General features: G+C 36.6%; 1 protein-coding gene across 6 annotated transcripts in view; it reads left to right on the forward strand.

The window, feature by feature from the left end:
- SSBP2 (single stranded DNA binding protein 2) overlaps positions 1–9,932 on the forward strand; it is a 299,317-nt gene extending 289,385 nt beyond the window's left edge. For 5 of the 6 annotated variants that reach the window (XM_036999672.2, XM_036999693.2, XM_036999677.2 and 2 more), the window contains 2 exons: positions 2,071–2,169; positions 9,339–9,932. In XM_036999672.2, the coding sequence (XP_036855567.1) occupies positions 2,071–2,169; positions 9,339–9,368 (129 nt within the window). In that variant the 3' untranslated portion in view covers positions 9,369–9,932. The remainder of the gene's footprint in view (positions 1–2,070; positions 2,170–9,338) is intronic. The other variant, XM_073234476.1, reaches the window with a different exon arrangement.
- The last annotated feature ends 3,546 nt before the right edge of the window (positions 9,933–13,478 follow it).

The following is a 13,478-nucleotide window of genomic DNA, read 5'->3' on the forward strand; positions in this document are numbered from 1 at the left end:
GGAGTAAGTTTCAGATATTTGACATTAGCTCAATTTTATGTGATGAATGTATTCTTTTAATCTTCCTTTCAAAGTTCTTATATAACCCCCCTACTAAAAAGAATGTAATGCAGAGCCGCCGTGCTATGAAAAGATTGAGGAAAGCAGAACTAAAAACACTAGAGATGTTTTTTTTGTAAGTATTTAAATATATTAATGCAATGTTACTTTCAAATTTGAAATCTTTTTAAATCAAGAGTTTGAGTCAACAATTAGATTTGAAGTTAGCTAAACTTTCCAAATAGTAAATCAAGCAAGGACACATGACAAAAGTGTAGCAGAGACCAAGAACACCCCCAAGTGAATCAGAGCTACACAGCTCCTGGCAGTGCACGTCATGTAAATGTTACACAAGGATGGGGAGGGCTCATTCATACATTTGATAGAATGCATAAGCTTCAAGTATACCCTTAAATACCAATATATATATGTTAGATTTTTCATTCTGAGATGACCAATTTCTCTATTATGTAAAAAAATGACAGAAATCTACCTCCACCAAAAAGATACAATATTTTTATAAATTTAGTTTTCTTCTTGAACTAAGTCAGCATTATCATTCCTGTTTTCAAAGTACAGTTGATTATTTAATAACTTTTATAATTGAGTTATAAAATATTACACACTTCATTAAATTCACTTAAAATTTTTTTTCAGGACATCAATTTATCCATGTTCATTTCAAAGCACTAACATTTTTCTGTATTCTTTGGGAAACTAACATTTTCAAGGAAAAATTTATCCAAAAAAATAGAGTTCTCTTTATGCTATCAAACTGTGGTTCCCCAGCTGTTGGCGTTCATTGGCACATGGAGTTCCTGTGGGTCTCAGAGGATCCTTGTTCTCAGATCCTCCCTGTGGGGTGCACAGCGGGACAAGATTTCTACCAGCTCTTCTACCTATCTCTGCTTTACTGTTTAACCATATTATTAGAAAGCACATACTCTTCTGGGAATAACTCATTCATGAAATTTTAATTTTTGTGACATAACTTGGCTTTAGATAAGTTAAAATCCTCAGAACACTTTTCTTTAAAAAGTCTAAAAACTTATCCGAAACAGAATATAAAATGGAAATGGCTTAGGGGGAAAAAAATCTAAAATTTTCCTTCCATTTGAAATAACAAACAAAAATTTTTAACTTTGAAGTTTAGTTTCACAAGTCAATGAATTGGATTTTGGAAGAGTCCCTCAGTTGTAGTTGCAATACTGCGTGAACAGGCTTCATGTGGCAGCCACTCTGTACTCCTATTGAGGTGGAGTATCATATAGACTCGCATGGCTAAAACTGCGAAGTAATAATGAGGTGGGCAAATTTAAATAGAATATGAAGCAATATACAGCTAATTTAGTTTTAGATTGGATTGCTAATATCAGCCATTTTATCATAAAGGAAAGTTTCAGATCATTCTACTCAGAACAACAGGAAAAGGTTCCAAAGCAGTTTACTTTAAGCCCTCTTTTCCTCTAAAAGTGCATACTGAATTCTCAAGCCCTAAGATATTTCTCTTGTTCTTAACTATAGTTACTATCTCCCTTTTTTCCTTATGATTCAGACCTTAGAATAGTTGAAGTAGTAATGTAGAATTAAGGGGAAATGTTGTTCAAACAGTGACCTTTTCAAGTTTTATTAATAAAATCACCAAGGGAAGCCATTCGCCCATCAGGCCTAGCCGGTGGGTGGGCTCTCCTCTTCATGCCCCTGCTGGCAGCGGTTTCCAAATGCTCCAGAGGTCTAGGAGCTCTGTACGCTGAGCGTGAAAAATTGAATAAATATTGATTCCAAGACCAGAAAAACAGTTGTGGTGGGCTATTTTGAGGGTTTTTTAGTTTTAATTTTCATTTGGGAAAGCATTAGTGCTTGTCAAGATGAAGAAAATGAACTAGAATATGTGGTAGAAGTCTAAGATTAGAATTATAAGTCTGCTTTGTCCTTAGAGATACTGCTATAGATTCCATTTTTGAGACAGTACAATGCAAGAGGGAAATTAAAATCTTCAACAATGCTCTGTTTTCTAAATCTTGTTTACAGAATTCTCCCAATAACATGAGCCTGAGTAATCAACCGGGCACTCCAAGGGATGATGGCGAAATGGGGGGAAATTTCTTAAATCCTTTTCAGAGTGAGAGTGTAAGTATTCCCTTGACTGAATGATTATATCCAGATTTTATTTCTGAAGCTCTTCTATTAGAATAAATGCATTAAGCCATTATTATGACTGTTTGTCTAGAGATCAATAGGTTAATATTTTAAAGGTTAGATAAGTAAGTGGAATTTCTTTGAAAAAATGGAAAAAATTAACTTTTACTTTCCTCCTACTCTGTGTACATTACCAAAACCAAGAACTAATACTAATTTTCTTCCAGAGAACATCTAATGTAAAGGAACATACTGGAAACAGTCTGCATAGTTGATAGTTGTTGCAAGTATTCACATTACTGAAATGTCTTAGGTCTGTTCTCAGTGCTGTCCTGAAGGCTCAGAGAATAATCGGTAAGACGTCCTTCGTGCACTAGACTGACAGCCAGTATTGATGGTCTGTTAACCTGCTATTTACACTGAACCTGAACTGGTTATCCAGAGCAGTTTTTGGTGTGATCATAGTGTTAGGCAAAGGCGGCATCATCCCATAGCGCCATAGAGGTAAACGGGAGCATAAAGAGAAGCAATAAAATAATTTGTTCATTTAACAATTATTGAGCAGCCCTTACCATGGGCCATGGCAATTTGCTAGGTACCAGAGAGAGCAAAAAGACAATGGTGTCTTTTCTCAAGGAGTTATTACATAAGTCAATGATTTTTTTTGAACTAGTATTTCACATTAGAAGCACCTAAGCATTTTTTTAAATACAGTGTCCCGGAACTCTCCTACACTTAGTGAATCAGAATTTGCAGGAGCCAGGCTGGGCGTACTTAGATATGGAAAAGCTTTGTTAGTGATGCTGATGCACACTGTCTGAACTGAACTACAGCCTAAAGGATTTCAAAACCCAAACTAATTTCATCTTCATAGGATCAGTGCCCCCACATATGTACTGCCATCATTAGACTATGCTCCTGAGGATCTACCAGACTACAGATAGAATGGGAGGAGAAAGCCACCCACATTTTGCCCTAAGTCAAGCTCTGCCGAAGGTGACACCATCAGGATCGGAAGCAGTGGCCAGTAACGTGCCTGCTTCTGCACAGTATGGCTGCTTCTTGAAATGGAACCCAAGATTGAGTGTCCTGTGCATTCTTTTACTGCTTGCTATTGACCTAGTACCTCTGCATGGGATAAGACTTCCCCTGTTTTTAGACTTACGTTAAACTAGAAATAAAATTATGCTGATCTTTAGTTTATCTGTTTTATTTACAGGACATATATGGTTTGTGAGAAGAAAGAAGTATACAAATTAAAACTAAAAATTTTTCTTAAATCATATAAAACATCAAAAGATTAGCCCATCAGTGATGAGGGAAGAGGTAAAACATACGAAGCTGTGTAGTTGATGATAATGCTTAGGTTTATGGGAATTATTCTTTAGATCCTATTTCTTTTACTTGTTTGCTTCAAATGGAAAAATTAGTTAATTTTAGTTGGCTAATGTTCAGTTCATCTAACTAGAGATAGTACTTTCCTTTTCTCCTAATTCTTCCAACAATAAAGTGGTAAAATTCAGTGAGGTACATGATAATTAATTCAGTTCAGTTCCACACTTACTCAGTCTCTTAGATGCAAAGCACTAGGTTAAGGACAAAGTATTCTTAAGATAAATACAACATATCTGAATCTCAAAGAATACAATCTGATGGGAAGAATGTCCTTACAAAACTAATTAAACCATATGTCAGATTAATATGTGCTATAGATATTAACCAGGAATTTTTAAAGCATAGAGGAAATTAATTTTGGATTAGGAAATAAAACTTTTTTGAAAAGGTTCCAGTTGACTGTAACTTGAGGAGAACTCTCCCCCTCCTTCTTTCCTAAATTTTTCCCTGGTGACCACTGCCTTGTTTACCAGTTGAAAGAGGGGTGCCACTTCAGAGGTGGCATCAGAAACCTCTTTGGTGAGGTTCAGAGAATCAGCTGTAATAGGACTTTAAAGCCTTCTTTGCACAGAATGGACACCAGCCTTACCCTTTAACCTGAACTGGACTCTGCCCACCCAAAACAGCAGCTCCTACTGTGAATATGTGCCTGGAAAGGAGAGCAGCTGGGGCAGGCAGGGCTTCCCCACGCCCTGCCTTCCCCCCCAGCCTTGCCTCCCTGGAAGCCAGGAAGACTGAGTGCCAGACCGCAGTGCAGTCAGCAGATAACAAAAGCTCCCTCCCTTCTCATTCCTCCCTCTGTCCTCTTCCCTCCCCCTCAGAAAAGTCCCAAAAGGGAAAGGTAATTGGATGGTAGCTGAGGAGCGACCCCACCACCTGGAGGGTGTGCCCTAGGAAGCGGGTCCGCCCTAGCTACCCACTCTGCTGTCTGCCTGGTGAGGGGTCTGCACAGTACGAGCGAGCTGGTGTTCCCTCGGCTTTCTCTATCTCATCATCAGCACACCCTTTTGTTGCAAACTTTTTAGAAGATTCTAAAAGGAGAGTGGGAAGGAAGGAAGGAAGACAAAAGAGTTTCAGTACTGACCAACTAAGGCTTTAAAGAAGTGAATAGGCCAGGTATCTATCACCAGCAAGTTAGCTTTCCTATAATCAAGGAAAAGCAGAACTATTTAATAAATTCAGAAAGAAAGCATTTTCCAATGAGTCAATATGAAAATCTAGTATTTTTTAATGCATATAACTCTGAAATACACGTATTTTTGAGCAGTGAGCCTTTTGAGGATTTGTCAGTCTTTATCTTGAAGTTAAACCACAAAAGGAGTCCTAGGAGGGGTACAAACATCTGCCGAGTGCTTATTATGTAGCAGACACTACCCTAGTCGCCTCACGTGTGCTTTTTCATTTAATTAACATAGAAACAAAAATCACAACCCCAAAACAAAAATCACCACCTCCAAAACCTTGCAGTACCAACATGCAACACACAGAAAAATGTGAATCAAAAAGTGTTTCACTATTCGGCCTCTTTTTTAAAAATTATAAACCTTTATTTCAAGAAACAAAAATGCCCTCTAGTGTTCAAACTTTGTAAAATGTTTGTTTTTTAAAACTGAATACTTGAAATTAAAGCAATTGAAAATTGAATTGAATACAAAAAGGTTTAAATTAAAGTAGTTTTTCATGCTTCTCAAGTAAAGAAAACAGTCTTACTTCTTGAATTAATTTAACAGAATATTTTCTCCATGGCATTGAACTATAAACAGTTGAGTAAATAGGATATTAAAAATCATGGTATCAAATAAGAATTATAAACAGAAGATACATAATCCTCTATTACCCTTACTCCCCTTTATCATCTTCTATTGTAAAGAAATCACATATCACAAATACCCTAATCTTTTTTTTGCAGTGACATAAACACTAAATATATTTCACTTTAATTTACTCCAAAGTAGCTGTACTATTCATTATTTATGTCTCATTAAGAAAATAAATATTATATAGATGCTTAGAAATAGAAATGTAGTGAGATCTGAACTCTTCCTGAAGCATATAAATAGGAACGTATGTGCATTGTTCAAAGATTTAATGAATATCTCTGGCCTCCCATGGTGCGTGAACTGGGTATAAAAAGGGAATTCACACATTCTGTAGTTAAACCAAGGCGTGCCATTTCAAAATATATTTTACATAAAAAGGTAAACTAAAAAGTTAGTACCTGTTTAAAATTTTACTTTTCAGGTTTTGGTTTTCCTTTTGCTAAACCAAACAGCAATGCTGTCGACAGCTTTCTAAGAGCCATTTTAATCATCTGAACCAGACTCACAGAATAGTCTTGGAACAGGGCACCTCACTACAGCGTTTGGCAGACATCGCAATGCCAGTGCATACTGATGCAGCAGTGCAATAGAAACAGTGCGGCGGGGCCTCAGGGCAGTACACCATGAATATATTATGTCTCTAAATATGACACCCTGTTTAATACCAACTCTGCCTTTACTTTGGGAAAACCGGAAGCCACCTCTCTTCCTCTTTGGAGACTAGTAATCAATAGTGAAATTCCTTTCTGCTGCCACATTCTGAGTTTTCCTAGAAATTTTGTGATTTCCTTGCATGTGCTTAGTTGAAGCAGTTTCAGTAAAGGCAGCAGCACATGAGCACGTTCAGCCTTAGCAAATGCAGAGAGCACAGCACTTACAAACGCTCGCTCACAGCGGCTCGACTGTACCAGACACTTAGAACATCACTTTACAGGTGCTTGTGCTATTCAAAAATTAAATTGTACTAGATGCTTGCTAATTTTCCTGAGTTGTTGTGCATAGAGCCGATGCATCCATCCTTTCTAGTTGAATCTGGCCTTTATTTCTCTCTTATGCGACTCTGTTTTTCCACTTAATTCCCTCCTTGGACAAGCACAGCTCTCTTAACTTCCCAATGAACTGTATTAACAATGTATCGTTTTTCTGTAAGGTTTGCTTAAGATATTTGAAATCACAGGTTAACTATCTTAACAATTGCCAGTGTTAAGAGAGAGTAGCAAACATCTTAATAACACACATACATGGTAACTGAGAATGTGCATATATTTTGTTTGCATATATACATACTTTAAACAATGTGTATTAGAATGAAGATTATAACATTTGGACTATATTCCCTAGTATTACATGACATATGAATGAACTAGAATAATCTTTATGAAAAAAAAGAAGGAATATTTTAAAATCCCAGTTATTCAGAATGTGCATTAAATGAAATGATTTCCAGAGTCAATTATGACTTATCCAGATTTTTTTCAGACATCTCCTTTGAAGTCCTTCCTGAAATGCTTTAGTATCTTTTCCCATTTTTAGATTATTGGCACAATATGCCCAATAAAATGTCTTCGAATAAGGATTGATGACCTAGTTGTATTATTTAAATTTATATTAAATACAGCTGAATTTTCAGTTCCTAAATTGCCCTTGCTACATTTTAGGAGATCACGAGCTGTGTGTGGCTAATGGCTGTTACATCGGACAGCACAGAACAGAACTTACCTATCATCACACGAGTCCTCTTGGGACGCCATTGATTGGGTCACCATTCTTATTGTAAATGACAGTAGCTATAGAAGGCATAGATTAAATTTTTCTGTCCATTTTGCCATATTCTGTCATTTTTTCTCCTTTTAATAGAACCTTAGTATTCCATTTATTTTCTTGTTGTTTATTCTTACCCCTGAAAGTCCAATGCCAAAATATAATTCTATTTCATCAAAGGCTGTGGAGGATTCACTGAAGCTCACTGTCAGTTTTCCTAATGGGAGATTTGCATGCATCTTCTGCTGAAATGGAGGCACGTCCCCCTTCCTGCACAGAGACAGGGTAGTCTTCATTCATCAGTCCTTGTCTATGGTTGTTTGGGGTTTGTGGTTTGTTTTGCTTTGCCTTTTTTTTTTTTATGCCACTACCAAGGGCAAAGGGAGAGAGATCTTCCTGCCAAACTGAATCCTTGCTCTTTTGCCTTTTCCCTGGCCGTTTCCCCTTGTATCACCTACTCGCTGTAATCCAACATACAGAAGCAGTAACATATGTAATTGTTTTCTCTACTGAAAGGAAATTTGAGGCTATTAAGTGATTACCAAGTAGATTTTCCTTGATTAAAGTATTAATACTCCTCCCCCTGTGGTTCTCAGGCCTAGTCATCTGCCTTTACTCAGGGTCAATTTTTTGGGTTTAAGCCATAAACTTAACCCCTAATGACTTTCTGACCAGTCTGCCAGCTGAACTGAACCGTAGTCACCTTATGCTGTTCCCCAGGGAATCCTGTTTGTCTACATTAATAAATCCATCCACACCTCAGCACATACCTTACAGCTCGCCTCTGGTTCCTGCAGCCCCGCAGTTCACCTGGAACTCACTCGGCGCCTGTGCGCCCTTCAGGAGCATCCGCGCCCCGTTCCCAGGATCATCGCTCTTCCTGGCTAAGCCTCTGCTGCCTGGGACTTTAACCTGCCCCTTTTCAGGAGGCACAATCATTAACATGTCAAAAGGAATTCCCTTTTGTCTTGGTCCTCACAGGTTTTTATTAAAATATTTAAGGGTCCACCTTTACATTTTCATCTGGACACCCTCTTCGCCTGGAGACCATTACCCTTCGGGAGTGGACGCCCCTGCCCACATCTCAGGCGATCTGGAACTGTGGTGTCCAAAATGGTGGCCGCTAGCTACGTGGGGATATTTAAAGTAAATAAATCATATAATATTAAATCTTAGTTCCTTTGACACACTAGCCACATTTCCGCGTCGGGCAGCACAGATGGTAACTACGTCCGTAACTGGAGAACGTTCTATTGGACAGCACTGCGCTAGAAGTTTTCTCATATCTGTTCCTCAAGAATGTCAGCGTGAAAAGGCATAAGTATCAAAATAATTGCTCTTTGTTCCTGGCTCAGTCACTTCTGAGACCACTTTTCCAAATTTCTGAAGGCCTCATTTTTTACCAGTTGTCAAACTGACAAGTAGCGTGTAACAACAATGCCCCTACTCCTACCAAAAAAGTATTGTGTATTGAAATTAGAGCCACAGATTAGGGGAGGGGCTTATATGCTAAAGTATGAATTAGATTCTTAATTTGTGATTAAATTGATTATTAGTCAATGCTTTAATGAGAACTTCCTAGGACCAGCTGAGAGGTGGCTTTTGCTTTGCTTTGTTTCCCTAACACTATTAATCAAACATTAGCTGAGCACTTTCTGTGTATTCAATAAACACATGGTTTCGTGGATTTTATATTTACTCTTCCCAAAATTCCTTTAGGCTAGATACTATTATTAAACCTATTTTACAGGTGAGGAAACTGAGGCACAGAGAAGGTAGATAACCTTTCAAGTTTATGTAGCTAGTAGGTAGCAATACTGCCCCTTGTACTTCATTATGATTCAGTCATGGACTGGATTGACCCAAATTGTTACAAGAGCCCATGGAACATGAGTCTGGCTAGAAGGAAAAAGCTGAGGGGCTGAGTAATTATCAACCACTTAAGTCCAGGGAAAGAATGGGACTGCTTCCTTTCCAGAAGGAATATTAAAAATTTCAGGCTATGTCAATTCTATGTAAATTTACTCCTTTTATAGTTCCTTATTTTTTTGTTGTGTGGGCTAAAAGCTTGAGCATAAGTGAATATAAAACATTAAAATTCCCAGTTATTGTTGTCTACCAAGAAGAACATTAGTGGTCTGCAAAAGAATTGTTGTTAAAATACATATTCTTCTTTCCTTCTAGTACTCCCCTAGCATGACAATGAGTGTGTGATCCATTACCAAGTCTCCTCATGAAAACCAGTGAGTCAGCCCTTCCAGAACTACTACAGAAGAAAATTAGTCATCACAGTGTACAGCTAAAGGAATCTCAGTCACACCAAACCAACCTTTTGATTCCCTGCTCTCTCCCCAATTTTGTGAAGAAAGCGGGTCCAAACGTGATTCAAACAACTGTACAGAGTGGCATATTAGAGTTGCCCTAAACTGAACTGCAAATAATTATCTGTGTATGTATATGTGTGGGAAAGAGAATGTACTGTATATGTGTATGTTATATGGACATATACACATACATACATTGACCCACAGGACATTGTAAAATATTATCACATGACATCTTAAGTAGAAATAAGTAGGGACTTTTATTCCATCCTTTTTTTCACGTTTACATTTTAATTATTAAAAGTTGCTCCTGCCCCTCCCTGAACTATTTTGTGCTGTGTATATCACTGCTTTATATAAGTTATTTTTTAAGGTGAACTCAGATGTTATGGTTTTGTAAATGTCTGCAATCATGGATAGGAATAAAATTGCTTATTTGAGAGCTTTCATTAAATTGCGTCTGATGCAAGTTATCCTGTGAATCACAAAGTGTACTGTCTCAAAACAAAGTGTGTCTTCATCTTTATGTCAAATCAATTTCTCAGTTACCTTCAGTGAAAAGTATTTTTGTACCTTTTATTTAGGAAAAATACTTCAAATCAACAGAAGCTTAACTGGGGCCTAACACAGTATATTTCTACAATAACTGCTGTAGATGGAATTCTTGATTTGTTTGTCTTAGATGATACAGAAAATCATTAATTGGCCCCAATTGCTTAGACCACTAGCAATAAAATAACAGGGGTTGTCATATTTTTAGCAACATATTTTCTCTTTATCATGATAAAGCCCAGAAGTGATAGCAAAACCATTAGCTTGATTTTGTCACTTCTCACTAGGAATAGCATACTAATGTGAAATGGTATCTGATTTTTATTCAGACTTCTTGTGAACATTTCCACATAGACATTGCAAAGAAGATCTATTCAAATAACTGAGACTTTCAGCACAAGGGGAAAAGTTTTTACCACACCCAGGGGCTCTGGAGTGCTACTTCTCTATCCAGATATCTTGCTTAATATCAGCAGAGTTGACTGATTCCAGTCCCTTCTGTGCATACCTTCTCACTGGCAGCAGAGCGTCTGCTCTGTTCCCTCGATGTATGACTTATTTAGTGGAAAATCATTTATAGTAACTATATTTCATCTGGACATTGACTTCAGCAGGCTAAATCTACATTGTGTAACTGTTTAGAAAACAATGAATAAACATTAGAAAAACAATAGCACACACCTCCCTTATGAAAGCTCTATGGCATTTTTCAGATCTTTTGGGGTTTTGTGTTTAACCATACATACAAACACCAAAATCATAATAGAAAAGTGTGAAGACTTTAATTTTAGACTCAAAAAGATCAGTTGCTGATCCTTTCTGTTAAAATTGTGATACAAATAACTATTGATAAACATCAACTGTATATCTAAACTCCAGAGACTTTGAAAAGCATTGTTTAATCTCAGGTAAGAGAAAACCTTTCTTTAAGTTTATAATCTCTGAAGTAAAAACTTAGCAGTATATTTGCTAGTTCCTAGTCTCAGAATTTCTCTCAAATCCATAATAACTTATTCCTTATGAAAATAAAGATTTTGCTTGTGCATGACAGGGATGCTGGGCAGAATTGTCAAGGGGAAAAAAAAGAAGCTGAATTAAATTTATGTTCCAGATTTAAACTCTAATTAAGCAAGTCACCATTAATTATTTCAGTGTGCGGGAGATGTAGAGCTTCCAGCTTTCAAGCTGTAGTGAACTTCCATGAAAAATTCAAACTAAAAGATCTTTAACTCAAGCCAAGGTAACCTGAAGATGACGCCTTGTATAGACACATGAATTTACCAAGAGTAATTTTTACTTCCAATTTTTATGACATTTGTGTGAACATTGATAGTCCTATAATTATCAAGCTTAATTTTATAATGCTAGAAATTTCAAGCATTTTGTTGACTTTTTTCTCCATTGTTAGTAACCTTGAATTTGTTTTATTTGCCTTCTAAGAAGGTATTGTTTCTAATTATCACAAAGAATCATGAGCCTGATTTTACTTGCCCTTATTTTAGGGGTAACAATTGGGAAATGAATGGCAAGTATAGTTCCTATTGTGTCTAGCCTATTTGGTCAAAAAAAGTAAAATTTGTTTTTTTCAAGGTATCGTGATCAACTCATCGTAAGTATTTATTTCTTTTTCTCTCTTGGAATCCAGATTTAAAATAGCTATTTTAAACTTTTTTAAATTCCCAAAATAGTTGAAAATTTTATTTTTGAGGAGAAAATTGTATTAAAAAAACAGAAAATAAGGATACTTAGTTTTAATATCAAATAATTTTCTCATGCACTGAATGGAGGATAGAATATCTGTATATTAATTTTTGTTCATTTTGAATCATTTAAACCTTACCCTTTCTGTTGTAATAGGATCATTTAACCGTTTTCTCTCATTTTCCATTTCATCCATGCATTTATGTTGGTCTTGATATATACTACCTGTTGCTGAGGTAATTTTACACATTACACCTCACAGTGATAGTATCAGTACTTCTTGTCTACATTGAACATATAAAATACCCATATTAAATGTGAAAATAAGTAATAAGTCAAAACATTAATTCTCATTATTCTGCTTTGCATTCTACCCAACTCACTACAGTTGAAAATACATGTCAAATTCTTTCTCAGGTTTGTATATTCTTAACTGTCTTTCTTATAGCAAAGTTTCTCATGGAAGCAAAGGCTGTAGAGTGCCATTGATCTGTAACACCCCACACATTTGATGGGTGAATCTTAGCGCTCCTTTACGCATGTTCCATTTGGACTCAGTTGCTGATGAGTAGGAATTGTACAGCTAGGAATCTGAGGTTCAGATTCCTTTATTGTCAAGAGATTAACAAGTCAGTTCTGCTCCCTGAGCCATGGAAAGCCCAAACACCACTTTCCTTCCAGGAATAAAATAGAGAAAACTTTCATCTCTATTTTTATGACTCTCTAAGATATCTAAACTCTATTCCATTTCAAGGATCCTTCAGGTAACACTTCCTGTAGTTTAAAAGATAGCAAATGAAAATAAATGAGTTTGGTTTGGGAGATGAGGAAGCCCTAAATCTGCCCACAGCTTTTCCATCATGTCATTCTGGGAAAGCATTCAGAACTGCTCCTTTGGCAGAGAGTTTTCCAGAGTCCTTAATACTATGAAGTAAGTATAGATTGGCTTCTTCAATGGCTTTCTCCATGCTTTCTTCCTAATTTCCACATCCTGCAGTAGAAATAAGATAGAGGTGGAACAGTTTTGCCTTCTCAGCCCTTACAGTTTTCTTCTTCATATGGTACATAGTTTTCCCAAGGGTAATAATTGCAATTTCCATTTCCTGATTATCACTGTTAATTAGAAACAGTGCCACAAATCATAGCTACTTGACCTTGGTATAGTATTTTAACACTGGTTTTCCCTTCATTTTTGTGATTTATGTACTATCGTTTCCTTTCCTTGAAAACACTAATTAATGCAAGTTGTGCATGAGTGTGTGTGGGAGGGAGAAGTCCAATATGGGGAAGAGGAGGTTGTTGCCACATATTTTCCAAAAAGTAGATTCATCTTCTCTTTTTTCTTTTTTTTAACCCTTCCTGGTAGAATAAGTTTCTTGTTTGCCATAAAAAGCAGGAGGTCTGAGTTTGCTTACAACAGTGGTACCTAATTGCAAATATGTATAATAGGCTCCTTGGGTCTGTGGCTCATACCTTGAGAATTACTGGAAAGTAAAAGAAAGAATGGTGAGCCATTATTAGTACGCTTCCATTTTGCATACTAAACTTATGTGTGTACATGCGCATGCATGTATTGGAGGTGGTGGTATGAATTTTGCTCACAAAACTTCTATGATTTACATTGTTGTAACAACTGGTGACTATTAAACCTAATTCTTTCCTTTCAATTGCTTTTTATTTCATTGGTAAAGTAGCTGATAAAAGTGATTTGGGATGAAAAGAGAGTAATACAAGACATAAGCAGATG

Source organism: Manis javanica, chromosome 1, assembly GCF_040802235.1.
Source record: "Manis javanica isolate MJ-LG chromosome 1, MJ_LKY, whole genome shotgun sequence".
NCBI classification, from domain to species: domain Eukaryota; kingdom Metazoa; phylum Chordata; class Mammalia; order Pholidota; family Manidae; genus Manis; species Manis javanica.